Consider the following 27,779-nt stretch of genomic DNA (forward strand, 5'->3'; position numbering starts at 1 on the left):
TGTAAATCTGTGATCTTCACCATTTTCGTTTCTTACCAATTCTAATAATACCTGGCGCTTTAGGTCAAAAGGCGCATTATAAATATGGTTATTATTATTATTGAACAGTTTGCCAACATTCGCTATCATAGACTCACATTTATTTCCTTGTTTTAACTTTCATATCTGCAGTGTTCCATTGAGGTTGGGAATGGCGGACCACCTCAGTCTGGTCCCCTGTATACATTGAATTCAATTACATCTGTTCCTTGGGTCTACACTTGGGAACCACTCCAGCAAAATTTTATGGTAAGTCAGGAGAGTTTGGTTGGTTTTGCATACATTTTTTGTAACAACATTTTGCTTTTGTGAGTGGGACAAGATTTGAGGGGGACTTGAACCTCTGGCAGTATGTGTTGAGGCTCTACTAACTGAGCTATTGAGGTGGTTTCCCTTTTATGTCAGTACCTTTGTTTCGAGGATGCCCGTCAGAAGCCATAGAATCTGTAATTGCCACACCATAGTTTACCATACAACCTGGGGTGGATTTCACAAAGAGTTAAGACTAGTCTTAAATAGTGTCTTAAAACTGTTTGTTGTTTAGGTGGATGATGAGACCGTACTGCACAATATACCATACATGGGAGATGAGGTGCTGGAGCAGGATGGATCATTCATTGAAGAACTCATCAAGAATTATGACGGAAAAGTCCACGGGGAAAAAGGTGAGTTGGGAAAACTTTGCCACAGAAATTATATTTTTACAGGAAAATAAGAAATTATATTTGTACAGGAAAATAAGGGGAAAAGTATCAAATATAGAGGACGATCCCCCAAAAAGTTATCCTTGAAAAATTATGGAGGGAAAAGTAAAAAATGATTGTTCTATAAATGATTTTACGTGGAATTTTTTAAACTTATCACAATAATGGATGGATGTTTCGGAAATTTGGGAAAAGGACGGATAAAAAGGATGTATCAGTAAGGACAAATATGATAATAATAAGCTGAATGGCAAAGGTAGGTGAGCAATGGTGTCTTTGGCAGCCAGTCACATCAAAGTTTTTCTGTACTGAAAATAGTTTTTGAAATTATGGATAAATCATAATATGTAAACTTGACAATAATGTGGAGAAGTTAAAGTAATAAAACAAAGTTCAATGCAATTCAAATCAGTTCAAGAATACATTTATTTTCGTACTCTTATAAAAGAATAACGACGGTTACACGTCTTACGGAGTAAAGCAAAACAAAGTAACGGTAAACATAAATAAACAAAAAGAGTATGGGGCCGTCTTGGTAAGCATGAGCTTGTAGAAAACAGACAGATAGACAGGAAAACAAGACAACCACACAGACAGACAAACAGGCAAAAGGATAGATGAACATAAGACATGACACAATGAGTGTTTACTTTCCCTGTAGAAACCAGTTAATAGCATGAGGTCTTGACCCTAGCAGAGTCACTCTTTAGCCTTCGAGAAAGACTCTGCTAGGGTCGAAACGTCAGACCATGATAAGTTTTATCCATTTATACCATCGGTCCTTTTTGTCGATAAACAGTTTGCAACAGCTTATTCTATTTCCTCTTTCCTTGTAGAATGCGGCTTCATTGATGATGATGCGTTTATCAGTCTGGTCAAAAGTGTCGCAGTGGCTGAACAAGTTGAACTCGGAGTCCTTGAAAAAGTTGGTAAGTGGGAAACATTTGAAATTATCTTGTTTGATTTAGTAGTTGGTAAGTAGGAAATATTTGAATTTGTCTTGTTTGGTGGATAAGTTTAAAAAGACACTGGACACTATTGGTAGTTGTCAAAGACCAGTCTTCTCACTTGGTGTATCTCAATGCATTAAATAACAAACCTGTGAAAATTTGAGCTCAATCAGTCGTTAAAGTTGCAAGATATTAATGAAAGGAAAAAACACCCTTGTCGCACCATGGTCACATGAAGTTGTGTGCTTTCAGATGCTTGATTTCGGGACCTCAAATTCTAAATCTGAGGTCTCGTAATCAAATTTGTGGAAAATTACTTCTTTCTCGAAAACTAAGTCACTTCAGAGGGAACTGTTTCTCACAATGTTTTTGACTATCAACCTCTCCCATTACTTGTTATCAAGAAAGGTTTTATGGTTATAATTATTTTGAGTAACTACCAATAGTGTCCACTGTCTTAATAAGCATATGAGATTTGGATATTTTTTTTTTGGGGGGGGGGGGGTTGAACAAAGAATTGACTAGAGTGGGATTCGAACCAACGACCTCCGGATTAACGTGCCGGCGCTCCACCAACTGAGCTATCTAGCCCTATATTGGCGGTGTCCCTATTTTGTCAATATCTTTGTTCGGGGGTGTTTTTTTTTTTGGTATGATTTTTTCCTCAACAATTTACACTACAATATTTTTCTCTGCAGTCTTACCTTTGGATAAAACCTTAGATTATTGCTCAGTCAAGAGTCAAGGGGCACAGAAATTTCCCTCTTTAAGGGGCACTTCTATGAGGAAAATGTAAACTTGCATTGGAGATTTGCAAAGGTCACCACTGCAGAAGTGCAGGGCACCACGGCACTTGCTGTGGGTGCCGTGGTTTATTTTGAGGCCTTTAGTCACAAGCTTGCTAGTGTCTCCAACCCCCTAACTAGCAGGCCATGGCTGAGTGGATTAGAGCATCGAGCTTGTGCTCTGGTGTTCTGATCATCAGCGTGTGGGGGTCGAGTTTTGGTCGTGACACTTGTGTCTTTAAGCAAGACACTTTATTAAGACCATAATTGCTACGTCCTTTAGATGGGACACATAAAAGAACTCGGTGCACTTATCAGAAAAAGAAGGGGTTTCGCCCTCTTGTTATAGGTTTGATTGGCAGCATATTGTGCCACAGCACCTTGTAAACCATTACGTGGTACTATAAAGGAATAGGTGTCACACTTCAACATGAACATGTAGCTCCACATACCTTGCAGGAAAAAAACTGAGCGCTTTGAGCGAATTAAGAGTAAATAAGGCGCTACATAAGAACTCATTATTGTTCTTAACCCTCTGGTGTTACTCAAAAAGTCCATTAAAGGTACTAGACACTATTGGTAATTACTCAAAAATAGTTGTTAGCATAAAAACCTACTCGGTAATGGTCAATGGAGAACTGTTGATAGTGTAAACATTGTGAGAAACGGCTCCCTCTGAAGTAACATAGTTTTTCGAGAAAAAAGTAATTTTTAACGAAAATATTTGAATTTGATTTTGAGACCAAGTGAGATGACAATTCTTTGACAATTACCAAAGCTGTCCAGTGTCTTTAAATGGTATCTCATTATCAAAACCCTTGTATGCCCTGTCCATGAATTCACATCAAGTTTTTTATTACAGCACTCGGTCCAACAGATGTCAATAATATCAAACTGTTTACTTTTATTCCTTTCAATGGAATTCAAGTCAGTTTAATTTGATTAAATTTAATTAAATTCACCTTTATTTCCATAAACACAATTTCACAGACGATCAACTTGAAGGGTTCCCAAGTGACAGTGTCTTTGCAGCAATCGCCAGCCAGTTTCCAGACAAAGGAAAAACAGAAGACCTTAGGAAAAGGTAATAAATTAACCTCTTGAGGGAGCCTTTTCTATTGCTATGTACTAACAAAACAAAATGGCAGGCGCTTCATAAAATTTCCAGTGTTTGCCATTTGCCATTTCTCTTTACGCATTGTTCTACAAGTAGTTGGTTTTACCAGTAATTTGTGTAGTTTTGTATATTAATTCCAGGGAAGGAGACAAATTAATAAAAAAATTACCTCTTGTTGATCAAGTACACTTTTCTGAGAGTCCTTGGCTTCTCAACTAGATTGGATGAAAACCCAAAACCCAAAGCATTTCTTTGTTACTCAGTTAATGAATCGAGCACATCTTGTGTCATTAAGCAAGATACTTAATCATTGCCTCGTCCGGCTGGGACGTAAAGCCGTTGGTCCCATGTGTTGTGTAAACGCATGTAAGAGAACCAAGTGCACTTATCGAAAAGAGAAGGGGTTCGCCCCGGTGGCTGGATTGGCAGCATATTGCGCCACAGCACCTTGTAAACCATTAAGGATTAGGTCTTATATCTCAGGGGTCTGGTTTTACATATCTTTTGATGACAGTTTTTATACTTTTGTTTTAACCTTGACTGCCCCTGTACAACTTGTAACTATTGTGTTTGTCTTAAGATTTGAAATGAAATAAACTTCGTCCCACTCCTTGCAGTAATAATACCTGGCGCTTTGTATCCTTTGGCAAAAGGTGCGTTATAAATACGGTTATTATTATTATTATTTGCATGACATAAACTCCATACGCCTTACTTTATAGTTGAACTGAATTACTCCATAAACTTCTTTGCAATCCAGATATCGTAATCTTCAGATGAAGGATATTCCAAGCACCGTTGTTTTAGAGTGTACTCCAAATATTGATGGCCCGGCTGCAAAGTCTGTCCCTAGGGAGCAAACAATGCACTCTTTCCACACACTTTTCTGTCGTCGATGCTACAAGTACGACTGCTTCTTGCACCGTAAGTCTCTATTTTTAAACATGTTTACGATGATGACAAGCATAACTTTCAGATGATTTGGTTTGCTTTGTGTTGTTATTTTTATCTTTGTCATTTTGTTGGATTGAGTGTTCATAAATATCCAGCAGCCGATTTCACGAAACGCTAGGATTAATCCTATCTTGAGTTAGGACGAGTAACTCGTCCTAACTTAGGATGGGTTCATTGCGTCCCAACACCTAAGGATATGGAACTTAGTTTGAAGTCCTAAGATTAATCCTAAGTTAGGAAGAGTTTGGTGGAATCGTCGGCAGGACAGTTTATCCATTCTGATTGGTCGAGTGGGCATCACATGGCCATGTTTAAACGTGTGATACAAATACAGTAAGAAGTGTTAAACAGGGCATGGTGCGCAAGCTTCTGTGTGGCGTTAATTAACGCGTTATGCAATTAATACATACCAATAAACGGTGTAAAAACTATTAGCACGTGCGACCGGTAAAAATGGACCACTTGAATAAACTAAATAAAACGGAATGCTGTAGGGGAACTCACCTAAGAAAAAAAAAAATTAATCTGGATCAAATCAAAGGGCAAAAACGCGAGGAGATGCAAAAAGTAGAAAAGTGACTCAAAGTTGTACATTTCTCAAATAACATTTTTTTAAATACCTTTATTAATTAAAAATCATTCACCAAAATCAGTATAAAACAATGAAAACCTTTACACCGAAATTAGTGGACTTGGGACCAAAACATTTAAATGAATTTGTTTGAAACATCAGAGAACCAAGTGAAATCTATGCCAAGAATAAGAAACTCGCTGCAACGAAAAGTTACAAATTGAAATCAAAAGGGCTTTAAGCCAAGTCCATATAGCAGTAAATACAACGAAGCAGGCAAAACTATGACATGATGTGAAACTGAAAGTGAAAGAATGAAAGAAAACGGAGAAAAGGGCAAAAAAGGTTACCTAGAGTTATGATGAAATGATCGAGCTGATTTATGTCATGGGGACTGAAGACGTCCAGAAAAAGATGGAAGGAATGGTTCATAACCACAAAATATGGAAAGCCGTCTCCGAACAGTGGCTGAACAGTGCCACAACAAGTGGACGAACCTCAAGCGGAGGTACCGGGAAGTCCGAAAAGCACAACAGCAGTTCTGGAAGGGGACGACAGACATTTATGATTTTCGATGAAATGGATAATGTGTTAGGTATGTACAAAGGACGCTCAATAAATACGGTTATTGTTACTTATTATAAATTCTTGTCAATGTCGACTTATGTGAAAGAGTCTTTAAAGTGGATTTTATTAATAAAATAAGGGTCCCTTCATAGTACCAGTGGTTTTGAAATTAATGTAATTTTTATGTCATTCTTTTGAAGGGACGGCTACAAATCGCAGATAGTTTTTCATTGTTTCCAGTTTATTTGGTATACCCTTGACATGGTTGTATGTGAACTTTTGAATCCTGGTTAAACCTTTTATTAACAAAAGCTGGTTGGGTATGATCATAAAGCAACCAATGGTGGTGAATCTGCCTATGTATTAATTGTATTGCATTGTATTTTAGTTTTTCCCGAAACTGAAACCGACTCCATAACCCTGGGGAGGGTAACAATATTAAAATTATAAATAACAATTAACGAAGAGGTCGTACGGAAAGGAGTGTGTTAACTTAGAACAAAAAAAACATCCATTGGTAAAGCATTATCACACTGTTTGATTTTCTTTTAAAAACGGTAAATAAAAAGACATACTTGCCAACGCAATTAAATATAGCTTTATTAGGACTGCCATCAAAAACGTTTATCTTTCTTCCCTGCTAAGAATTTCAAAGTTTTTGTATGTACCCAATGAAATTATTTATCCTTTGGAATGTTTTGCCTCATTCCCCGCAGGTCACTGTCCTATGCCTGGTGTGGACAACCATGCTCATCTAGACAGCAATAGCCTGGCGCTTAATGATGATAACAACGACAACAACAACTGCGTCCACCCGGAGGATGACGATGAAAGCATTTCATCTCGAGGTAAGAGCTTCAAAAAGAAATTTGTGAATTTAGTTGTTACTTTTTGCTGAAGGTTAATTTGGATTGTTAAAGACACCTCTGGTAATTGTCAAAGACCAGTCTTCTCACTTGGTGTATCCGAACATATGCACAAAATAACAAACCTCTGAAAATTTGAACTCAATTGGTCGTCGAAATTGTGTGCTTTTAGATGCTTGATTTCAAGACCTCAAAATCCAATTCTGAGGTCTCAAAATCAAATTTAAATATTTCAGTGGAAAATTACTTCTTTCTTGAAAACTATGTTTCTTCAGAGGGAGCCGTTTCTCACAATGTTTTGTACTATCAACCTCTCCCCATTTCTCGTTACCAAGTAAGTTTTTACGCTAACATTCATTTAAGTAATTACCAATAGTGCCCAGTGGCTTTAACCTTGTTCATTTTTTTCTGCCTATCTTCTTATATTCAGGTTCAATAAATGAGGAAAGCTTGGTTGAGGATGCAGACGATGAAGATGACGAGAAAGTGCAAGTATCGACATCAAAGCAGCCTCGGAGAAAGAGGAAAATAAAAAAAGGTACTTGTACATTCTTTTTTAAGTTCATCAAGATTGAAACACAATTATAACAGCTCTGCGATAACTTTAGCTTTTGGCACATCCTTAAGCCTTAAGGGCACTGGATACTATGGATAAATGCTCAAAATAATTGTTAGCATAAAAACTTACTTGTAAGCAATCAATGGAGAGATGTTGATAGTATAAAAGATTGTGAGAAACGGCTCTCTCTGAAGTAACATAGTTATCGAGAAAAAAGTAACCTTCCACTGAAATACTTGAATTTGATTTAGAGACCTCGGAATTAAATTTTGAGGTCCTGAAATGAAGCATCTGAAAGCACACAATTTCGTGTGACAAAGGTGTTTTTTCTCGCAACTTCGACAACCAATTGAGTTCAAATTTTCACAGGTTTGTTATTCTGTGAATATGTTGAGATACACCAAGTGAGAAGACTGGTCTTTGACAAGTGCTAAAGGTGTTCAGTGTTTTGAAGAGATACGGTCAATAAGGTGCAAACAAAAAACGAGTCAAGGACATTCGTGAACATACTTCATTGTAGTAATAATAATATCGAAGATTTATATAGCGCACGTATCTACCAAACAAGGTACTCAAAGCGCTGAGTATCTTTATACAAACTTTCAGAAAGATAGGTAATTGCAGTGATGAATTTTGAGACCCAATTATTTAGCACCTTATAAGGGTTTACAAGGTGCTACGGCGCATACAGCAGCCACAGCCAGGAACACCTGGGCGATCCCCTTCTCTTTTCGAAAAGTGCACTGGGTTCTTTTACATGCGTTACACAACACATGGGACCAACGGCTTTATGTCCCATCCGAAAGACGAAGCAATGGTTAAGTGTCTTGCTTAAGGACACAAGTGTCATGGCTGGGAACTCTGAAGGCTAAGGGATGTGGCAATAGCTACGGTTATCGCAGCTATAGCAATTTAGCTCTAGGCTTGACCAATGCAGTCTGTTGAGATGTTTTTCAAAGTACAATAACATTTTTTTGTTATGTTGCTTAAATTTTCTTTTCCAGGGTAGTCATTTAATTTTTTTTTGGGGGCTCTTTCACTCTCCTGTGATGTTCTTGGCACAATAGCTACATGTTCTACCAAAATTGAGCAACCAGTCTATTATAACACACTAGATCTTTATCATGCTGCCTCCAACTTGGTCATGTTCCTTGTATCGGATAACAATAATGAATGCTAATATTCATTTTGCAAATAGGCACCAGACTATTTTCTTCTTCCAGCCTCAGTTTGGTTACATTGATATCAATGGGAAAAATTTGAGATGGCTGCACCATGACAAAGGTCAATTGTGCTGCATGGGACCTTTGAATTTTTATGTATTATATTTTTATATATTTTTTTTCCCCGCAGTGAAAAAATCCCGTGATGAAATTGGTGAATTTGAGGATACCATGGCCTTACTGATACAGCTGCAGGTTAAACTCTACAAGAAAAGAGAGCGTAGATTTTTATTGGCCGAGAACAGAAGAAGGATAGAACGACGTGAAAGGGAAGACAGACGGCGCAGATGGGCGCAAGAACAAAGACGACGCAGATTGGAAAATGAGCAGGAGGACCGGAGGATGATGAAGAATCGGATGTTCATGCTCCTGATGGTTCTGTGGCTTAGACGGCCAGCTTACCAACAGCCAAACCATGCCAATGGCTGGAATGGCCAGGGATGAGATTTTTCAGTCTTTTGTAAGAAATAAGTAATAAGAAATGCTGTACTTTTCACAAATTAAGAAAGACATGCTCTTTGATCTAACTCTCTAGCACTGAGGACACTGTTCCCAAAAGCTCTTTGGAATCTCCAACTCCAAAGGGGGATTAAAAGGTTGAGACAAAAATGAGTATGTGTTAATTTGTCAATGAAAGCATATTCATCTGTGCAATGCAAGTAAAAGTGCTCTGTTAAAGATGCTATGTCAGATTTTTGGCCGATTTGACCCAAAAATTTTGATTTAAAATTCAATATGTATTTTGATGGGGGTTGAGAAGTTACAAGCTTTCATTTGAGCCATTGCTCGAAAAAGTCCGCCAATTATTAGTAGCAGTGAAATAAAGTGCTCAAAATTAGTTTTTGTCAGGATCCCGACAATTATATCACGTGACCAATTCTTATGTGTTTTATAAGAAATATTTTAAATTTTGTTATAGTTCCTGACCATTAAAAGTAAAAGTTAAACTTTTTTTCATTAGAGCGGGTGATACTCTTTGAAATACCATCCACTCAAATAAATCTATTTTTTAGTGTTTGGGGCCAAAAATCTGACAGCATCTTTAAGAAACAAGTCAAACGAAAGTGCAAATCGTATTTTTTAAGATAACATGTTATTTCAATGCAGCTATGGTGGACAAAGGTTATACATGTACAATTAACACTTTTTGGGGGAAGTTGAATTTTGATACATGTAATAGTTTTTTTTATATGTTCATTGTACAAAGAGCAAGTTCAAGTGGGCACAAGTAGTTGACACATGGTTGACTAATGACCAGCAGCGTGTCAGTGTTCTATTTCAATTCCATCATTGTTTTACAATTGTTCTAGGTGTCACATGTTTTTTAAGTTTACATTCATTGTTTCTTATACTGTTATATTTTTTCGGTAATATTGTATTCTGTACTGTTTGTTGAAATCTTGGACGAAAACATAATGATAATAATAATAATAACCTAGATGCACAGTGAAGCACTCACTCGAACGACTCATTTGGAAGTCAAGTCAACCTTCCGTCTTTTCTCTATAGTGTCACTGGTTCCCCTTTGCGCTTTACACATGTTAGAATGGAACATGCTGTTGGGACCAGTTAAGAAACGATGGGCTTGAGGCTGGTTCCAAATGGTCGACCAAAGTAGTCAACCAATGGTCGACCAGCCTGGGTTCGAGTGCAAATGGTCAACCTTTAGTTAACCATTGTGCACACTCCAACTTGCTCATTGTCTGTAGCTATGAAAGTGTAGAAGAATCATCCTTTGTTAGTAAATATTTACTCTTATTATGTACATTACATTTAACAATTCTTCCCTTTTTATCAGAGTATTAGGTAGCATAGTAAAGCTGTAGTTTTTAAAAGAAACACTTGTGTTTTTCCATACACATTAGGTTTGTACTTTACATGTTAAAGGCAGTGGAAACTATTTGTAATTGCTCAAAATAATTATTAGCATAAAACCTTACTTGGTAACGTGTAATATGAAGAGGTTGATAGACAAAAGCATTGTGAGAAATGGCTCCCTCTGAAGTGATGTAGTTTTTGAGAAAGAAGTAATTTTCCACAAATTTGATTTTGAGACCTCAGATTTAGTATTTGAGGTCCTGAAATCAAGCATCTGAAAGCACACAAATTCGTGTGACAAAAGTGTTTTTTCTTTCATATTTATCTCGCAACTTCAACCACAAATTGAGCTCAAATTTTCACAGGTTCGTTATCTTGTACATATGTTGAGATACACCAAGTGAGAAGACTTGTCTTTGACAATTACCAATAGTGTCCAGTGTCTTTAAGACTTGTCAATTCATTGGAGACAGACACGTGTTTTTTTTCGGGTGCATTTATAAACATGAAGATGCAATTTGTCTGGTTACAGCAATGACACTTTTCACAGAGGAAATTTAAATGCCAAACCTGTTCATTGAAATGAGAACTGGAAAACTTCCTTGTGTTTTGCCATTTAATACCTTTTCATTGAAGAACAACGGGTCAAAGTGAAGAGAATTAGCAGTACTGTGAACTTAACTCTTATTATAATTGGTAAACAAAAAAGGTACATGTTCGTTTTTTCAGAGACAAATTTAGAAAATTGCGTTAACTTTCATGTGTAGTTATATTTATTATGTGTAGTTTTAGTTATTTATTTTTAGGGACACTGCCAATATAGGGCTAGATAGCTCAGTTGGTTGAGCGCCGGCACGTTAATCCATAGGTCGTTGGTTCGAATCCCACTCTAGTCAATTCTTTGTCCAACCCCAAAAATTATATTTATTTCTCGTAACTCTTGTCAACTTGAACTCATGGACCTGATGGAATAATTTGTAACTTGTCATGTCAGGTATCATTTCAAAAAAAAATTGCCATCTAGTATTTTTTCAAATGTATTTTTAGCACAAAATTTCTTGATATTTGTTTTACTTGCATTAACATACCTCAAGCCATTGCAAAAGTTTTTGCCATTTATATATATTTATTATACATGCATTTGCCATTGATCGTTATGTAATTAAATACAACTTACTTAAAATTTACCTCAAACGAGGAAGTTTGGGCTCAACGTTATTATGTTTTTTCTTGAGATATCCATCCTATTGTAAGTACTAAAAAGGAATCCTAGTCTACTGACAATGACTAGAGCAAGCTAGTCGAAACGTTGAGAGCAATTTAAGAACTCACTCAGCGGTAGTGCAGTTAACGACGATCCTATAAGCTAAAGTATTCGTAGTAGCCTCAGCCAATTTTCTATACCTTCCGCCTGAACAGTCTATTCCACAGTAGTAGAATAAAGCAAGACAGTTTTCTTAAGACAACCTCTAATAATAATAATAATACAAGGTGTTTATAAAGCGCTCTAACTTACAGGGGAAAGTACCACAGCGCTGTACACACAAAATAAACGAACAGCAAAGAATAAATAAAAGCAAGCAAATCAGTTGAACAGGTGGGTTTTGAGAGATTTCTTGAAGGCTGCTAGTGAGCTAAAGCTCTACTGGGCAAGTAGATACACACATGGTGTTACTGCAAGCCAAATTATATGTTGATACCTCACCATGCAATTTCACATAAAAAATTGATTAAATTATTGACTGAGGAATTTACATATGACTCGGCGCATGTTTGTTTGTGGTCTTGCGGATGTTCACACAAGTGCAATTCAAGCTAACGGTTGCCATACTTAAAGTTTAAATGTTGGAGTTTATAAGTTAAGATGTTTGAGTTTACAAGTTTAGATGATATAAGTTTATCTCTTATTTTATTGACAGCTTACCACCCGACACCCAGCCAGACCAAGCCTAAAAGTACCGAGATGAGACAGGAAACGGAACCGTGCGGTCCAGACTGTTTCATGATTCAGGTAAATATTTCTTTTAAAATGTAACCTCCACAAAACCCATCAAATGCCAGGGCTACCAACTCTCCCTAATTCTGCAGAAAGTTCCCTGAAAATAAGCCAATCGTTCCATGTTCTGATGAACAAAGTTGAAAATCTCCCTGATTTTGGACATTTTTTCTCTTATGTTGTATGTAATTCTAAATATCTCCCTGATTGTTGCACAAAATCTCTATGATTGCAACAGGGTAAAACATCCTTTCGATGAACATAAGTATTTTACACAGCATAGTAACCCTTGCATTCCCTTCTAATTGCAAAAATGAAGGATTCGGAAGGAATGGGGCTGGCAGGCCCAAATAACCGATCCAGTGGGGCTCTCCAATGCCTCTCTGCACAACTCTGTCGCGTGCGTGCCAAGATCCGCGCATGCATGTCAGACCTTATTTGTCGGACATTCGTTGCGTTGTGATTGGTCAATACGCAAAGGGGCGGAGCTTAGTGGATCAGTCTATTCCTCATCACTGGGGTCAGGCTATCCAATCCATGTTCCCTTCATTCTTTCAAATCTACAGTCTATAATCCGTCTGTGTCCAGTTGCCAAAGTGCAGGATTTAGAAGGACTGGGGCCAGTTAGCCTGGAGAGAAAGTGTTTTACCAGACTTGGGCTGGTAGGCCAAGATAACAATTGCTTATCACTGGGACCAGGCATTCCAATCTTATCCAAGTTTCCGTCACTCTTTAACCCTCACATTCTACAATCCTTCTGTATCGAATTGCCCGAATTAAAGGATTTAGAAGGACTGGGGCCAGTAAGTCCGAAGAACAAGTGCTTTACCAGAATGGGGCTGGTAGGCCGAGATAACAATTGCTTATCACTGGGACCAGGCATTCCAATCTTGTCCAAGTTTCCGCCACTCTGTAACCCTTCTGTATCCAATTGCCGAAGTGAAGGACTGGGGCCAGTAGGCCCAGAGGCAATCACTGGCCCCAGAACAAGTGCTTGTCACATGGTCAGGCATTCCAATCTTTATAGATGGAAATTTGCATGCATCGGAGATAAAGAATTTTAATTTTGGTTTAACCCATATTGACCCCTTGAACGCACGTCACACGGGGCGACTGTGCCACGCTCACCATTTTGGTTGGCAATAGGTTTACGTGTAAACGCCGCGTCGCCATAAATGCGCACTTAATTGAATAACGCACAGTTGCATTGCCCACCAGTATGGCGGTTCCAAGATTATTCTGATGATGACATCAGGTGGATTGGGAGGATTGGAGCCACACACTAGGCAAAATGAAAAAATAAAAATGATTTTTCTGATAAATAGTTTCTGTTTTGCTTCCAGCCGAAGGAATCTGCACTCAACTCCCCGGGATCAGCTGAGAAGAACCGAAGTGGCACCAAGCGACATTTGACGAGATCGGAGGAAGGTGTACCCATTAAGATAAACCCAAATGAAATGACGCCAGAAAAAATACATCTAGGTAAAATTTCTGATTTTCTTTTTCCATTTTCTAAGTAATTGTGAGTTGAACAAAGTAAAATTTTCTGGAACGCAATTTGAACCTACGACCTTGGATAAGCGTGCCGGTGCTCTACCAACTGAGCTATCTAGCCTCAACATCTTTGTTCGGGGGGTAACCATCAGAAGCCATACAACCTGTAACTGCTGTGTAGCCCGGGATCAGACCTAAGTTTGCGACACAACCTGGGAAGTTGGATGCTCTGCGGAGTTTACGCACAAAAGCATTGCCGACCCAGACACAAGTTCTCCATGACAGCATACCTTCTACTTTATTTTGTGCAGAGTCTGGCTCCGTAGTGTTGTTATTGCTTGTTGTATAAGGGGATGCAGGGGGTACCAGATGCTGTAAGGACCCAATACGCCGCTAGCTTCAGTAGGCGTGGTCAATAGGGAAAAAATGTGTCCATGTTTTATTTTTGGTGGAGAGTTGCATGCCTGGATATTACAGTTGTTTTGAATATTTGCTGGTAGATAAAATGAAAGAAGTTGTTTTTATTTTCCCCCAAGGATCTAAAGATGCCTCTCCTGAGAGTGAAGTCAATGTGAGTGTGACCCGCCCCGGTGTAGATTGGAGCGGTTCGGATGCATCTCTCTTTAGAGTACTACGAGGTGTCTTCTTCAATAACTACTGCACCATTGCATCGCTGCTGAAAACCAAGACATGTAGACAGGTAAGCAAGAGAGAGGGTTAAAGTGTATATTGTCCGATTCGTGAAACTATTCCTAGCACATTTTGCATGTGTGATGTTTTGATGCGTATGTAGTTCACCATAGAGGTTAAAGTGTATATTGTACCATTGCATCGCTGCTGAAAACCAAGACATGTAGACAGGTAAGCAAGAGAGAGGCTTAAAGTGTATATTGCACCATCGCGTCGCTGCTGAAAACCAAGACATGTAGACAGGTAAGCAAGAGAGAGGCTTAAAGTGTATATTGTACCATTGCGTCGCTGCTGAAAACCAAGACATGTAGACAGGTAAGCAAGAGAGAGGGTTAAAGTGTATATTGCACCATTGCATCGCTGCTGAAAACCAAGACATGTAGACAGGTAAGCAAGAGAGAGGGTTAAAGTGTATATTGTACCATTGCGTCGCTGCTGAAAACCAAGACATGTAGACAGGTAAGCAAGAGAGAGGGTTAAAGTGTATATTGCACCATTGCGTCGCTGCTGAAAACCAAGACATGTAGACAGGTAAGCAAGAGAGAGGCTTAAAGTGTATCCATTGCATCGCTGCTGAAAACCAAGACATGTAGACAGGTAAGCAAGAGAGAGGGTTAAAGTGTATATTGTACCATTGCATCGCTGCTGAAAACCAAGACATGTAGACAGGTAAGCAAGAGAGAGGCTTAAAGTGTATATTGTACCATTGCATCGCTGCTGAAAACCAAGACATGTAGACAGGTAAGCAAGAGAGAGGGTTAAAGTGTATATTGTACCATTGCATCGCTGCTGAAAACCAAGACATGTAGACAGGTAAGCAAGAGAGAGGGTTAAAGTGTATATTGCACCATCGCGTCGCTGCTGAAAACCAAGACATGTAGACAGGTAAGCAAGAGAGAGGCTTAAAGTGTATATTGTACCATTGCATCGCTGCTGAAAACCAAGACATGTAGACAGGTAAGCAAGAGAGAGGGTTAAAGTGTATATTGTCCGATTCGTGAAACTATTCCTAGCACATTTTGCATGTGTGATGTTTTGATGCGTATGTAGTTCACCATAGACCTTACTACAAATAATCGGTATGCGCGCGTTAGGCGTGGAATGAGGTGCATGCTTGTCTAGCTAGCGATTAAGATTGATTGTTAGCTAGCTTAGCAAGCACCTCATTCAACAGTAAAAGGTCTAAACTTCATGCACTAGCCTATATTATTGAACTCCATGTGACTGTGTCTCAGCCACCCAGAACAATAAACTGTTTTTAAAGAACTTTTGTTGGAATTTATCATTTATTACCTATTTCCAACCCAAGTGTGGGTTCGAATCTTGGTCTGGGGAGTGAGCGAGACTTCAGTCCTTATCAAGCCACATTATCATAATTGCTTCTCTCCACCCAGGAGTACAAATGGGTTCAAGTCAGAGCTGGGGAGTTACCAGCGATAGACTGGCATCATGTCCTGGGAGAATATGAATGTTCTCAGTTGTTGCCAAGGAAACCGGATATAAACACCAGCCTGATGAGCCATATTGGCTCAGGGCTTGGGGCAGACTTCAATTCTTCACACCACCAACCTTTTTGATTGTTTCCTTCAATCAGATTTTTGAGTTTGCCGTCAAAGAAGGAGAGTTAGCTGAGTTGCCACCTGAGAGAAATCCAACACCACCCAGAAAGAAGAAACGTAAACAGAGGTTAGACCAATCTCCCGTAGGGAAAAAAGGATTTGGGTACTTTTTTTTTAGGATACAAAACACAATGTTAACAGATTTACATGTAACTTACACGATTTGAAGATAATGGTAGTAGAAAGCTTACCTTAAAATATTACTTGCTAAGGTGCTGTTGTTTTTGAGAAATGAGTAAAACTATGTCAGGATAATAACTGGTAAATACGTGCTAGAAGCTAAAATTATTTTTGTGACTTGTTTTACTAATTTCTCAAAAACCACAGCACCTTAGCAAGTAACATTTTAAGGGAAGCTTTCTATCATCATTATCTTCAAGCTTTGTAAGTTTAATATAAATCTGTGAACCAGTACCAGAAAAGTACCAGACCCTTTAAAGGAACATGAAATGAGTGGATATCCTCACAAAGTATAACTTCCAAATACATGTTTATTCATCAGAGTAACTCATGACTTGGCAACAAGGGTTGTGGGAATAGCGCTCTCTAGTGTTGATATATTACATCCTCCCTTTCGAAAAAAAACCCTTGGATATCTTCACAGAGTATAACTTCCAAATACACGTTGATTCATCAGAGTAACTCATGACTTGGCAACAAGGGATGTGGGAATAGCGCCCTCTAGTGTTGATATATTACAGAACATAATTTATTTTACAAGACCTGAATCTTCATAAGATAGAGCATTATACAGAGATTAACATGTACATTTCTTTTTGTAACAAGCACTAAGAAAAGATAATCTCATTTGTGTTATGGGGAATGGGTTAAAAATGATACTCGGCAGAATCGTATTGCCAGACTCAAAGTCAACATAATTTGTTTTGTTAAAGACATGTTACACAGTGAGGTATTATTATTCAATTGAAAAACAAAGGTTTGTCAGGTCATGAGTGTCCTGGCCCGAGGCTAAAATCACTGGTTTTTGACCTGTGGTCCAATGTCAAATTTGAGCCCTGGACTTCGTTTGAGTTCTTTGAGTGCTTTGGTTATACTTTAAGTTTAAGTGTTTTACTTTTCCTCCAAACAGAATGTGGTCCATGCACTGTAGAAAAATCCAGCTGAAGAAAGGTAATGTACTTTCATTTTCTCTCTTTGTAGAACTAAAATATTTGTTTTCATTTTTCTTATTTTTGTAAAGCAATAAAATATGTATGGTGAATATTTATGGACTTTTTTAAATTTTATGATTATTTCAGTTTTAGATTTTACGCTATGCTAATTCTTTGACTTGTGTATCTAGTAATATTTGTTTTTTGCATTTTTCCTTGGGGGGGAGTAAATGGCACCCTCAGCTTTGCCTCGGCTGCCATATGCCCCCTCAGTTGTACAAAACACCACGATCCCATCACAGCAAACAACAACTGTATAAGTCTTGTGATCAGAACTTGTTACACAGCACCAGTTATTTTGATATTTCTATGCAGTGGATTTCCCTTGTCTATGCTTTGAATGAAAACTTGCTATTTGAAAGCAATAAAGGTTTTGAAGTAATGATGTTATTGTAATTTGTTGTAGACTCTACAGCCAGTCACGTGTATAACTACCAACCATGTGACCATCCCGGCAAGCCATGTGACGCTGAGTGCAGTTGTATTATGCTTCAAAACTTCTGCGAGAAATATTGCCAGTGCAGCTCAGACTGTGAGTTTCTGTTTAAAGAGGAGGGAAATAACAAATTCATTTTTTTGGACGTACTCATTTTCCAGTAGATAGATTCTCTATGTTAGTGGGGAAAAACTTACAAGTCCCTAACCACATGTTAAAAGGGTGTAAATTGTCATGGTATTTTATACCTTTCCAGTGCAAAATTTGTAAATGAGGACTATTTAAAGTTAATTAATCATCACTTTGACCTCTGTTTGACCTGTGTGAATTTTTTGTGACCTGTGTGTGACCTATGTGTAACCTCTGTGTGACCATTGTGGTTTTTTCGTTTTTTTTCCTACCCAGGTCAGAATCGTTTTCCAGGATGTCGCTGTAAGGCACAGTGTAACACCAAGCAGTGTCCATGTTACTTGGCAGTGAGGGAATGCGATCCCGATCTGTGTGGTACATGCGGAGCAAGTAAGTCCAGTACCCAATTCCCTTGAGTTGCTTAAGCAGAAAATCTTGTTTAATAATGTCATGCTAAGCAAAAAAAACAGGAAACCAGTCACAGAAAACACATGTTGAATGGTATTTTGGCTGATAACTTAGAGCTCAGTTCATACTCCTTGCGAATTTGATACCTATTTCGGTCACATAATCGCATAAAATAATTCTCATCGGTTGAGATACTCCACTCATGCGGAACATTCGCAGCGAAAACAGCTGTGGCGTAAAAATTCACTTCGAATTCGCGTTCCTAGGAAGTATGAACTGGGCTTTATTCTGGAAAGCATACTTTGTGTTGTGCTATAGCTAGTTTGTGTGCTTCAGCAGCTCTAAGAAATTGGTTCCTGGTTATCAGAAACAACATTACCAACACTTAACTGGCATGATATTTCTTCTGCTTTAGTCAGATTTCCGAAAATGCCTGGAAAGGCTACACAAGCCTGTACAATCTGTATTGTCAGGACTCAATAAAATGTTTCTATTATTTCCAAAAGAACCCGATATCGTGCCTGATTAAAGACCCGGTCACACAGGCCCCGTGAACGAGACTGATAAAAATGCATGCCCTCGATTGGTTGAATAAGCGTGGGCGTATTCTGCGTGGAGCAATTCAACCAATCGAGTGCGTGCATTTTTAATGTTCTCGTCTCCGTTCTCGTTATCGGGGCCTGTGTGACCGGGTGTTAAGCCAAATAATTGGTTTTTTAAGAAGAGCAGATTTTGAGAAAGGGATTTGTGATAATATAAGATACCATGCTTTCAATCTCTACCCTGAAGGTAATTTCCCAGAACATGCTGATAGTGATAACATTTCCTGTAAGAATGTGAGTCTTCAACGAGGCTGGAAGAAGGTAAAACTCCGGAGTTGTTTTTGAGAAGCTTCTTAAACCATGTGAGACCAACAGGTTTACTGAGGAGTTTATTTTTAGATCATAGGTCAAAGTGGTTTAAACTGTGCGCTTGGTTTGTCAAGGGTGTGATTTGTATTAAAGGCACTGGACACTATTGGTTATTACTCAAAATAGCATAAAAACTTACTTGGTAACAAGCAATGTAGAGTTGTTGGTAGTATAAAACATTGTGAGAACTGGCTACCTCTGAAGTAACGTTGTTTTTCGAGAAAGAAGTAATTTTCCACGAATTTGATTTCGAGACCTCGGAGTTAGATTTTGAGGTCTCGAAATCAAGCATCTGAAAGCACACAACTTCGTGTGACAAGGGTGTTTTTTTCTTCCATTATTATCTCGCAACTTCAACGACCAATTGAGTTCAAATTTTCACAGGTTTGTTATTTTGTGCATATGTTGAGATACACCAAGTGAGAATACTGGTCTTTGACAATTACCAATAGTGTCCACTGCAGTTAACATCATGAAAATTCCTTGATGCACATTTCTAAAATGTTTCTGTAATATTGTTGTTTAATTTTTGAGTTAGCAAAGATAAAAGGATTTGAACTTGCGACCTAAGGATTCAACTGAGCTATCTTGCCCTAATGTTGGCGGTTTTTCGTTTTGTTAATGTCTTTGTTCAGGGGTGCATGTCAGAACACATTCCAACCTAGGAAGTGGTAGTATAGGGATTACCTTACATCCCCTTAAGGTGATCCCACTCCTGCCACTTCCCAGGTTGGATCATAGACTTTGGTTTGATCCCTGGTTATGCAGCAGATACAAAAGTTACTGGGCCCAATAGCATGGCTCTGCTTACCGGCGGCAAAGAATCGGCGCTTATGGAAGCAGGGAGTTTTATGCTTATGCCAAGCGTAGTTCACAGGTTAGCAGGAAAATTTTTGCCTGTGCGCGTGCGTACTTAACAGTACTAGGCATTATACGTTTGCACAGCTAGCGCAGAAATTTGGCGCTTCTACGTAAGTGGAAAATGGTGATCGTAAGTGCAGAATTTGCCGGTAATATAAGCTGCAGAGCCATGAAATTGGGCCCAGGATGTATGGCTTCTGACTGGCACCCTCGAACAAAGATATTGACATGATGGGGAGACCGCCAACATGGGGCTAGATATAGCTAGGTTGTTAGAGCCCCTGCTTGTTTCTGCGCCTTGAACACCAAGTAGGGTAGATATGTGCGCATTACAAGTCTTTTTATTATTATTATTATTATTATTATTATTATTAACAACACATCAGGGCCCAATTTCATAAAACATGTACATGTAAGCACAAAAACTTGCTTAGCATGAACCTTCTTCCTTGTTAAAAACAGGATTACCAACCAAATTTACATTTATTGCATATTGCTTGTTACTGGTATTCAGCTGTTGTTTGCTTATCATGAAAATCACGTGGAAATTTGGTTGGTTTAATCCTGTTTTTATCAAAGAAGAAATTTCATGCTAAGCAAATTTTCGTGCTTACATGTTTTATGAAATTGGGCCGTGTTATGTGTTGAGTGGCTTCTGACTAGCACTCCCAACAAAAATATTGGAAAAAATAGGGAGACTGTAAACATAGGTGTACATGTAGATAGCTCAGTTGTTAGAGTGAGTGCTCGTTAAACTTGAGGTCGCAGGTACAAATCTCGTTCTTGTCGATTTGTCTTTGTTCACCAAAGTTTGTACTTAAATTTACTCAGTCAATTTCCACTGTACTTTATCACTGTGATATTTTAAAGGATTGGGGTACTTTTTTCAAAATGTCCATACATTTACATTAAACTTACAGGGTTTGAAGATAATGATAGGGGAAAGCTTCCCTTAAAATAGTTTTTGAGAAATGAGTAAAACAATGTAATGAAAATCCGTTTGTATATGCTTAAAATAATTTTGGTCTCATGAGACCAAAATTATTTTCATGACATTGTTTAACTCATTACCCCAAAACTACAGCACTTTAGCACATAATATTTTCAGGGAAGCTTTCTACTATCACTATCTGCAAACTGTGTAAGTTTAGTGTAAATCTGTGGACTTTGTGGTTTTTGTCCTACAAAAAGTACATACACCCTTTTTCTTCTGCTGGTTTTTTTCCAGGTCTAGATATTTCTAATTTGAAATAATCTTTTTGAAACTCTGTTATTTATTGATACTTTAGCATCTCCTGCTTGCACCTTCTGATGTGGCTGGGTGGGGAATCTTCATCAAACAGTCTGCTCAGAAAAATGAGTTCATTTCTGAGTACTGTGGAGAAGTAAGTTTTTTATTCATTTGTCATCTAAGCTTTGTTTAGAATTGGAAGAGAAACTGGATGGGTGCTACACAAAACTTGGGCAAGTGGGCAATTCCACACTAATTTCAGATAGGCGCTCCAGAGTCTTGCCGAACCAAATTCTGAATTAAGTGCAAGAAAAGTTTGATGTCTTAAACAGTTAGGAGCGACTGGACGCACTAGAAGTCTAGAGATTGACTGTTGCAGTCGTTCAGAACAACTCTGGAGCGCCTTGGGTTCAGATGTCGATCTTGTTATGAGCCCAACCTAGTGTAAATGTTAAGTTAAGTTTGCCTGTCTGGAACCAAAATTTATAAGGGTCGACCTGGAGTCGCTCCTAATCTATTCGGTTTGGCGCGACTCTGGCGCACCTGTCTGAAACGGGTGTTAGCATGTGAGAGTGAGACAAAAGAAACTGTTTTGTCACAGTTTTTTTTTCATGTCAATTCAAAGCTGATCATTATTGTTTATAGTAAATTTTTTTAATAAACTACACACAACTTCTGCAAAAATGTTTCAATGTACACTGTAGCCAACAAGACAAATACTGAACTGTATGGCAATGAACCAAAACTATCTACTAAAATACAACAGCATCGTCTGAGACTAGCAGGGTACTCATACAGAAACACCAAAGAACCTGTCTCTCAGCCAAAGAGTTATATATCAGAACTAGAGGCTGCACTGGCCTATATACGCGGCCCGGCATGCGCGCAGGCGGCCAATTTGTAAGTTGGACAAAACAGCATCACACAAACGTGTATTTATCAACACACACGAGGTGTATTTCACATTCAACGCACGTACAACGTTCATCTTACAAAATGGCGCACGTGTCTCCTTGCGGTCACGTCGTATTTGTGCACACAGCATCACCAGTGCGCCCTCTAGTTCTTATATATAACTCTATGCTCTCAGCTTATCACTTGGTCACCGAAACATAGAACGGGTTGCTATAAAGGAATAGGTCTCATACTGCAAAAACGTGCCTCCACTCATACCTTAAGCAGGAAAAAATACTGAGTACTTTGTGAACCCCTAGGGGGGTGATAGAGCGCCATATAAGAAACCAGTCATTTTTACTACTACTTATTGCGTGCAACGTTTTATCTTCTTTAGATAATCTCACAAGATGAAGCTGACAGACGTGGTAAAGTCTATGATAAATACATGTGTAGCTTTCTCTTCAACCTCAATAACGGTGAGAAACTAGTCTGTCCTTCTTTCCTTATAAATACTTTGTTTGCGCAACTATAATAATAATCATAATACTAAAAATATTAATTAGTACTTTTATAGCTTATTTTTTAGAACAATGTATCAATGCGTCGTCAACACATCGTTTTACATTAGTGCCCTGGCCACTGGGCCGATAACATTCCTGTAATCTTTCTCAGCTCTCTGGGGAGTCTAAAGCAAAGATTATAGAGCGCCGAAGGCGCAAGATGCAGAACTAAAGCTTTTTCTATTATTCGAACAGATTGTTCGGATTTAGAGCATGGGCGCCATTTCAGCAAGTAAATGTTTTGTTTCCCATTGATAGGAATGGTCCTTGTCTGCCCTTATCTGCACTGATCAATTGTTGTATCAAAAGAGTTAATTGCCAAAATGGCGTCCAGTGGGATTTAATATTTCAGCCAGAGTTCCGCAGTTCTCTATAATCTTGAATTTGATGCTCTAAAACCGCTGGGGCCATGACACCCAAATATCATCGATGGTTCAAATAATGATAAATCAGAAAGTAAACATAATTTTCATCAGTTTTTGTTCTGTTCTGATTTTTATAGACTTTGTTGTGGATGCAACTCGTAAAGGGAATAAGATCCGGTTTGCCAACCATTCCAACAGCCCTAATTGCTACGCAAAAGGTAATGCACAAAATGAAGATAGGGTTTCAGTCATAGGGAAGCCACAGTAGAGCCTTCTCCCTTACGTCACATTTCTAGAGCAATCCTGGAGTGCTAAGTGATGTATGTGTAGACGTAGTGGCATCCAGTGTTGTGTTTTGTAGCACATGTTAGTGCACCCAAAACTTGCCAATTTGTTTTTGGGGTCCTGCCATTATTCTATTATTCCCATTTCTGAGGAACTCCGTTCTGGGGCCAAGGTCGAACAAAGAATTCCCTTGCGGGGGTCCATCAACTGCCACAAGGGGCACTTTGCCACCTTCTCATGGGGCTGAAACAGGGTTACCCCCCTCACATACCTTAAGGATGTAGGCATGGGTATCAACCACTAGGAGTCCGGCTTGTAGATTAGAATGCGCTACCTTCCCAACTGTTGTAATGATGACATAGGAAACAAGTTTTCTTTACTTAATTGTCTTTGTTTTATCATCCTGTAGTTATGATGGTGAATGGTGATCATCGTATTGGTATTTTTGCCAAGCGACCGATCCAGACGGGCGAAGAACTCTTCTTTGATTACAGGTAAGCTTGGGCGATATCGATTTATTTTATTTACGATATATATCTTTTACAATATATCGCGATATTCGATATAATCGCGATTAATTAAATTTGACATCATCAGTCATAGCATAACTCGCTGGAACAGTCGCTCCCCTTTTTCCTTTGTCAAGCTTCATCAGCCAGCGCTTATAAACAATCGCTCAAACCCTAGCCGTTCATACTCTAACTAAATTTTCAAAGTTTGTACTTATTAGATCTTTGTTATTACACAAATGTTGTTTGAGTTGTGTCTGTTGCTGGGTGACATGAGCATCACTGCATAACTGCTTGTTTATTTTCAGCTGACCTACATGTGTTCATCATAAACTACAATCTTTTATGTATGGCGTATGAGCAAATTAGTCAGCACGCATTCTTTACAGATACAATACAGTCTCATTTTGAAGGTTTCAAAAAAGGAGGGTTGTCTGTTTTTTTGGCTTGGAAAATTACACCCTTATGTTCCGACACCCTAGTGTATTTTGCTAATCCCAACCCTAGCATGTAACTCACAAGGCCTTTTTTCGAAACATAGGGATGTTGAAATATAAAAAAACAGTGGTCGTTTGAAACATTGCTAATGATTTCTTCATTTGATTGTTCCTGTCTTAGATACTCTGCAACTGATGCCCTGAAGTATGTTGGCATCGAGAGAGAGATGGATGTACCAATATAAATGTCAGAGGTCAAAGGTCGAGGTGATAACTGCTTTGTAAATAGGTGGTTGCTCCCGTAGAAGTAGAGTAATGTTCTAGAACTACCAGAGAAAGTGTGATTAGAAGAGTTTATAGAAGAGGTTTAATAGGTCATGCAGGGTCAGTACTGTATTTGTCATTAAAGACACTGGGCACTATTGGTAATTGTCAAAGACCAGTCTTCCCAGGTCAAAATTCCAGTTGAACCTAGGTAAACTGGGTTTAACTGGAACTAGTTGAAACCAGTTGATAAACTAGTTAAACACAGTTAAAACCAGTTGGTTTAATATGGAAAATGGACAGAAACCAACTGGTTTATAATTTCAACCTAGTTGAACACAGTTAAACCTAGTCCAAACCAGTTGGTTAATATGGAAAATGGACGTGTTTGGTCACTTTCCAGTTGAACCAGTTGACCCCAGTTAACTAGGTTCAACTGGAATTTTGACCTGGGTTTTCACTTGGTGTATCTCAACATATGCACAAAATAACAAACCTGTCAAAATTTGAACTCAATTGGTTGGCGAAGTTGGAGATAATAAGGAAAGAAAAAACACCCTTGCCACACGAAGTTGTGTGCTTTATGCTTGATTTCGGGACCTTTTTTGAGGTCTCAAAATCAAATTCAAATATTTTAGTGGAAAATTACTTCTTTCTCGAAAACAAGGAATTTTCATAATGTTAAAGACACTGGACACTATTGGTTATTGTCAAAGACCAGTCTCTCAATTTGTGTATTTCAACATATGCACAAAATAACCAAACCTGTGAAAATTTGAACTCAATTGGTCGGCGAAGTTGCGAGATAAAAATGGAAGAAAAAACACCCTTGTCACATGAAGTTGTGTGCTTTCAGATGCTTGATTTTGGGACCTCAAATTCTTATTTTGAGGTCTTGAAATCAAATTTGTGGAAAATTCCTTCTTTCTCTAAAACTACCGGTACGTTACTTCAGAGGGAGTCGTTTCTCACAATGTTTTATACTATCAACAGCTCTCTATTACTCGTTATCAAGTTAGTTTTTATGCTAACAATGATTTTGAGTTACCAATAGTGTCCACTGCCTTTAAAGACCTATCCATTGTTGATAAGCAAACCACGCTGGTTGGCATGCTAAAACATAGGATTCAAACTGCCTCCAGCTACCAGGCAATCTCGGTGGTCTAGTTGGTATGACACTGCTCTGGAATTGCAAAGGTCATGGGTTCAAATCTCGCCCGAGTAATATGCCTGTGTTTTGTTTTTCACAGAGCTCGGGAAAGTACTGAGTATACAGTGCTAACACACATCAGTGTATAAAGGTAAAACCAAAATTAATATTCTTTATCTGGATGCAATTGTCTATCTTTAATGTACTAAGAAATGAAAAGTTTCCATATAAATCAACTCATGAGGTGCATGGTTCAACTACCAAATTTTGAGTATTGTTTTGTTACCCTAAAAGCTCATCACTTTTAAAAAAACTGAAATCAACTAGAAAGTATGGTTTTTTTTTTGCTTAACACCAAATTATGAATTCTTATCTGAGTGTCCCTTACAAAATGCTGCTATTCCAGGCGGAAGATTTAATTCAAACCATTTGCAAATAATTCCATTGGAAATAGGGTTTTTTATAAAAATAAAGTCAGACACAATTATTACCGTTTGTGTATAAATGTATCTGATGCTTTAAAAACTTTTCTTAACTAACAGTAAAAACATTCTTAATTTTGTTTAACTACTTTGTTACTGTCAAGAAATTGATCAAATCCAATAAGATGTACATATTAAACTTAAAGAATGAATTAAAAATAGCTCAACAGAAGAAACTTGTTAAAGTCTCAGTTACTTGAGTAGTCGAGGGAACAATCAAATAAATGGTGTTCGGGTGGATGTAGAACTGTTTTTTATGTTCCTTAAAAGTTACTTAGAGGAAATTTTGATGATTCTTGGTTGTTTTTCCTCAAACATTTTCTATGAAAGAGTTTTGACTGCAGAGGTGGCAGAGGGTGGATTAAGGAAGAATGGTTGACAGCTGTCGGTTGTTGTAAGACTTAATGGTTTTGTGGGGAAAAAGAGTTGGCATAAACTTGTGAGTTGGAAGCAGGAATGTCAAATTGGTTTGATGGAGTGTCGAGTTTTTATTAAGATGCCCATTAATCATTTTATAAAGGCAATATCAGTCCCTTCTGTCTTTAAAGACACTGGACACATTTGGTAACTGTCAAAGACCAGTCTTCTTACTTAGTGTATCTCAACATATGCGCAAAATAGCAAACCTGTGAAAATTTGAACTCGATATTGGTCGTCGAAGTTGCGAGATAATAATGGAAGAAAAAACACCCTTCTCACACGAAGTTGTGTGCTTTCAAATGCTTGATTTCGAGACCTCAAAATCTAACTCAGGTCTCGAAATCAAATTCAAATATTTTAGTGGAAAACTTTTTCTACAGAGGGAGGCGTTTCTTACAATGTTTTATACAACCAGTAGCTCTCCATTGAACGCTATCAAAGTTTTTATGCTAACAATTATTTTGAGCAAGACCAGTAAAAAGTCTCCAAATTGCCAAGTTGGTCAGTTTAGTTTTGAAAAGCATCCATGTTTTATTTGAAATATTGTGGTTGAGTGAAAAAGCTTGACAGACCACCACCCCCTCTCCTCCCGCCCCTTTAAAAACAAAGAGGTCAAACTAGGTCACGGAGCTGTGTGTGTGATGAGCGCATCTTAGGGATTTGCCCAATCTGCAGATTGCGACGCTCATTTCGTGAATACGCACTCGATCTTCATACGTCATCTGCAGATTGTGCAAAATTGTACGCATTCTTAAGATTGAGCAAATCGCTGAAATACGCCAAAACATGTGTGCACTCCATCCTCTCGACATGGACAATCTTGTTTTGTTTGTGACCTTGGCCTCCTCTTTTGACAGCCTTTTGAAGTCAAGTACTTTGTTTGTTGATTATTCTCGTACCATTGTGTGGCAGGGTTCAGGGAAAGTTTTGACAAAACAAGCCATTTTTGTGCTTCGTTCTTCAACCATGTAACTTGTCGTGGCACTGTGCATGGTGAGTGTGACAGGTCTTTTCGTGTGCTCATTTTTGAGCACGATGTGTGAAGTTCAAATCACATGGCCGTGGACAAGTTTTTGAGTCGAGGTCGTGCATGTTTGTCCACTAAACAACTAAATCTTGCTTGGTTTAAATTCGTAAGTTAATTTATTCACCATGTTGAGGACGGAGATGTTGTGTCATCAAATTTATAATTTGATGTTTCTGGTGACATTGCTGGGTCAAGTTTGCCATTCACTTCAAGTTGAAGGCGATTTTTTTACAGGTAAGTACTCGATCATGATGAAGGGAAATAATACCCATTGCGTTGTGCC

General features: G+C 38.3%; 3 protein-coding genes across 6 annotated transcripts in view; all 3 read left to right on the forward strand.

The window, feature by feature from the left end:
• LOC139939707 (histone-lysine N-methyltransferase EZH2-like) overlaps nucleotides 1–26,216 on the forward strand; it is a 29,090-nt gene extending 2,874 nt beyond the window's left edge. Inside the window, exons 4-21 of the mRNA XM_071935791.1 lie at nucleotides 172–288; nucleotides 584–704; nucleotides 1,580–1,672; nucleotides 3,469–3,562; nucleotides 4,356–4,519; nucleotides 12,073–12,164; nucleotides 13,493–13,631; nucleotides 14,180–14,343; nucleotides 15,928–16,019; nucleotides 17,043–17,083; nucleotides 17,531–17,656; nucleotides 17,966–18,079; nucleotides 18,887–18,960; nucleotides 21,159–21,254; nucleotides 22,392–22,473; nucleotides 23,060–23,140; nucleotides 23,617–23,701; nucleotides 24,335–26,216. Coding sequence (XP_071791892.1) covers nucleotides 172–288; nucleotides 584–704; nucleotides 1,580–1,672; nucleotides 3,469–3,562; nucleotides 4,356–4,519; nucleotides 12,073–12,164; nucleotides 13,493–13,631; nucleotides 14,180–14,343; nucleotides 15,928–16,019; nucleotides 17,043–17,083; nucleotides 17,531–17,656; nucleotides 17,966–18,079; nucleotides 18,887–18,960; nucleotides 21,159–21,254; nucleotides 22,392–22,473; nucleotides 23,060–23,140; nucleotides 23,617–23,701; nucleotides 24,335–24,398 — 1,839 coding nt within the window. The 3' untranslated portion in view covers nucleotides 24,399–26,216. The remainder of the gene's footprint in view (nucleotides 1–171; nucleotides 289–583; nucleotides 705–1,579; nucleotides 1,673–3,468; nucleotides 3,563–4,355; nucleotides 4,520–12,072; nucleotides 12,165–13,492; nucleotides 13,632–14,179; nucleotides 14,344–15,927; nucleotides 16,020–17,042; nucleotides 17,084–17,530; nucleotides 17,657–17,965; nucleotides 18,080–18,886; nucleotides 18,961–21,158; nucleotides 21,255–22,391; nucleotides 22,474–23,059; nucleotides 23,141–23,616; nucleotides 23,702–24,334) is intronic.
• LOC139939708 (uncharacterized) lies at nucleotides 5,304–8,791 on the forward strand. The gene is made up of 4 exons (XM_071935793.1): nucleotides 5,304–5,715; nucleotides 6,404–6,535; nucleotides 6,984–7,091; nucleotides 8,466–8,791. Exons 1-4 carry the CDS (start codon nucleotides 5,487–5,489, stop codon nucleotides 8,777–8,779), a joined length of 783 nt encoding a protein of 260 aa, XP_071791894.1. The 5' UTR covers nucleotides 5,304–5,486; the 3' UTR covers nucleotides 8,780–8,791.
• Nucleotides 26,217–27,244: 1,028 nt separating the features above from the next.
• The window catches only part of LOC139939410 (uncharacterized), a 92,038-nt gene continuing 91,503 nt past the window's right edge, over nucleotides 27,245–27,779 (forward strand). For all 4 annotated transcript variants that reach the window (XR_011786304.1, XR_011786303.1, XM_071935261.1 and 1 more), the window contains exon 1: nucleotides 27,245–27,730. Coding sequence is in view for 2 of the 4 variants with exons in the window: in XM_071935261.1 (XP_071791362.1) it covers nucleotides 27,622–27,730 (109 nt within the window). In the remaining 2 variants the exon portion in view is untranslated. The remainder of the gene's footprint in view (nucleotides 27,731–27,779) is intronic.

The sequence above is a fragment of the Asterias amurensis genome, chromosome 7 (genome assembly GCF_032118995.1).
Source record: "Asterias amurensis chromosome 7, ASM3211899v1".
NCBI classification, from domain to species: domain Eukaryota; kingdom Metazoa; phylum Echinodermata; class Asteroidea; order Forcipulatida; family Asteriidae; genus Asterias; species Asterias amurensis.

Coding starts and splice junctions, on each gene's coding strand:
- LOC139939708 (XM_071935793.1), top strand. CDS start 5,487: ATGATCGAGCTGATTTATGTCATGGGGACTGAAGACGTCCAGAAAAAG. Junction 6,536..6,983: donor TGAAAGCATTTCATCTCGAG/GTAAGAGCTTCA, acceptor TCTTATATTCAG/GTTCAATAAATGAGGAAAGC. Junction 7,092..8,465: donor AAAGAGGAAAATAAAAAAAG/GTACTTGTACAT, acceptor TTTTCCCCGCAG/TGAAAAAATCCCGTGATGAA.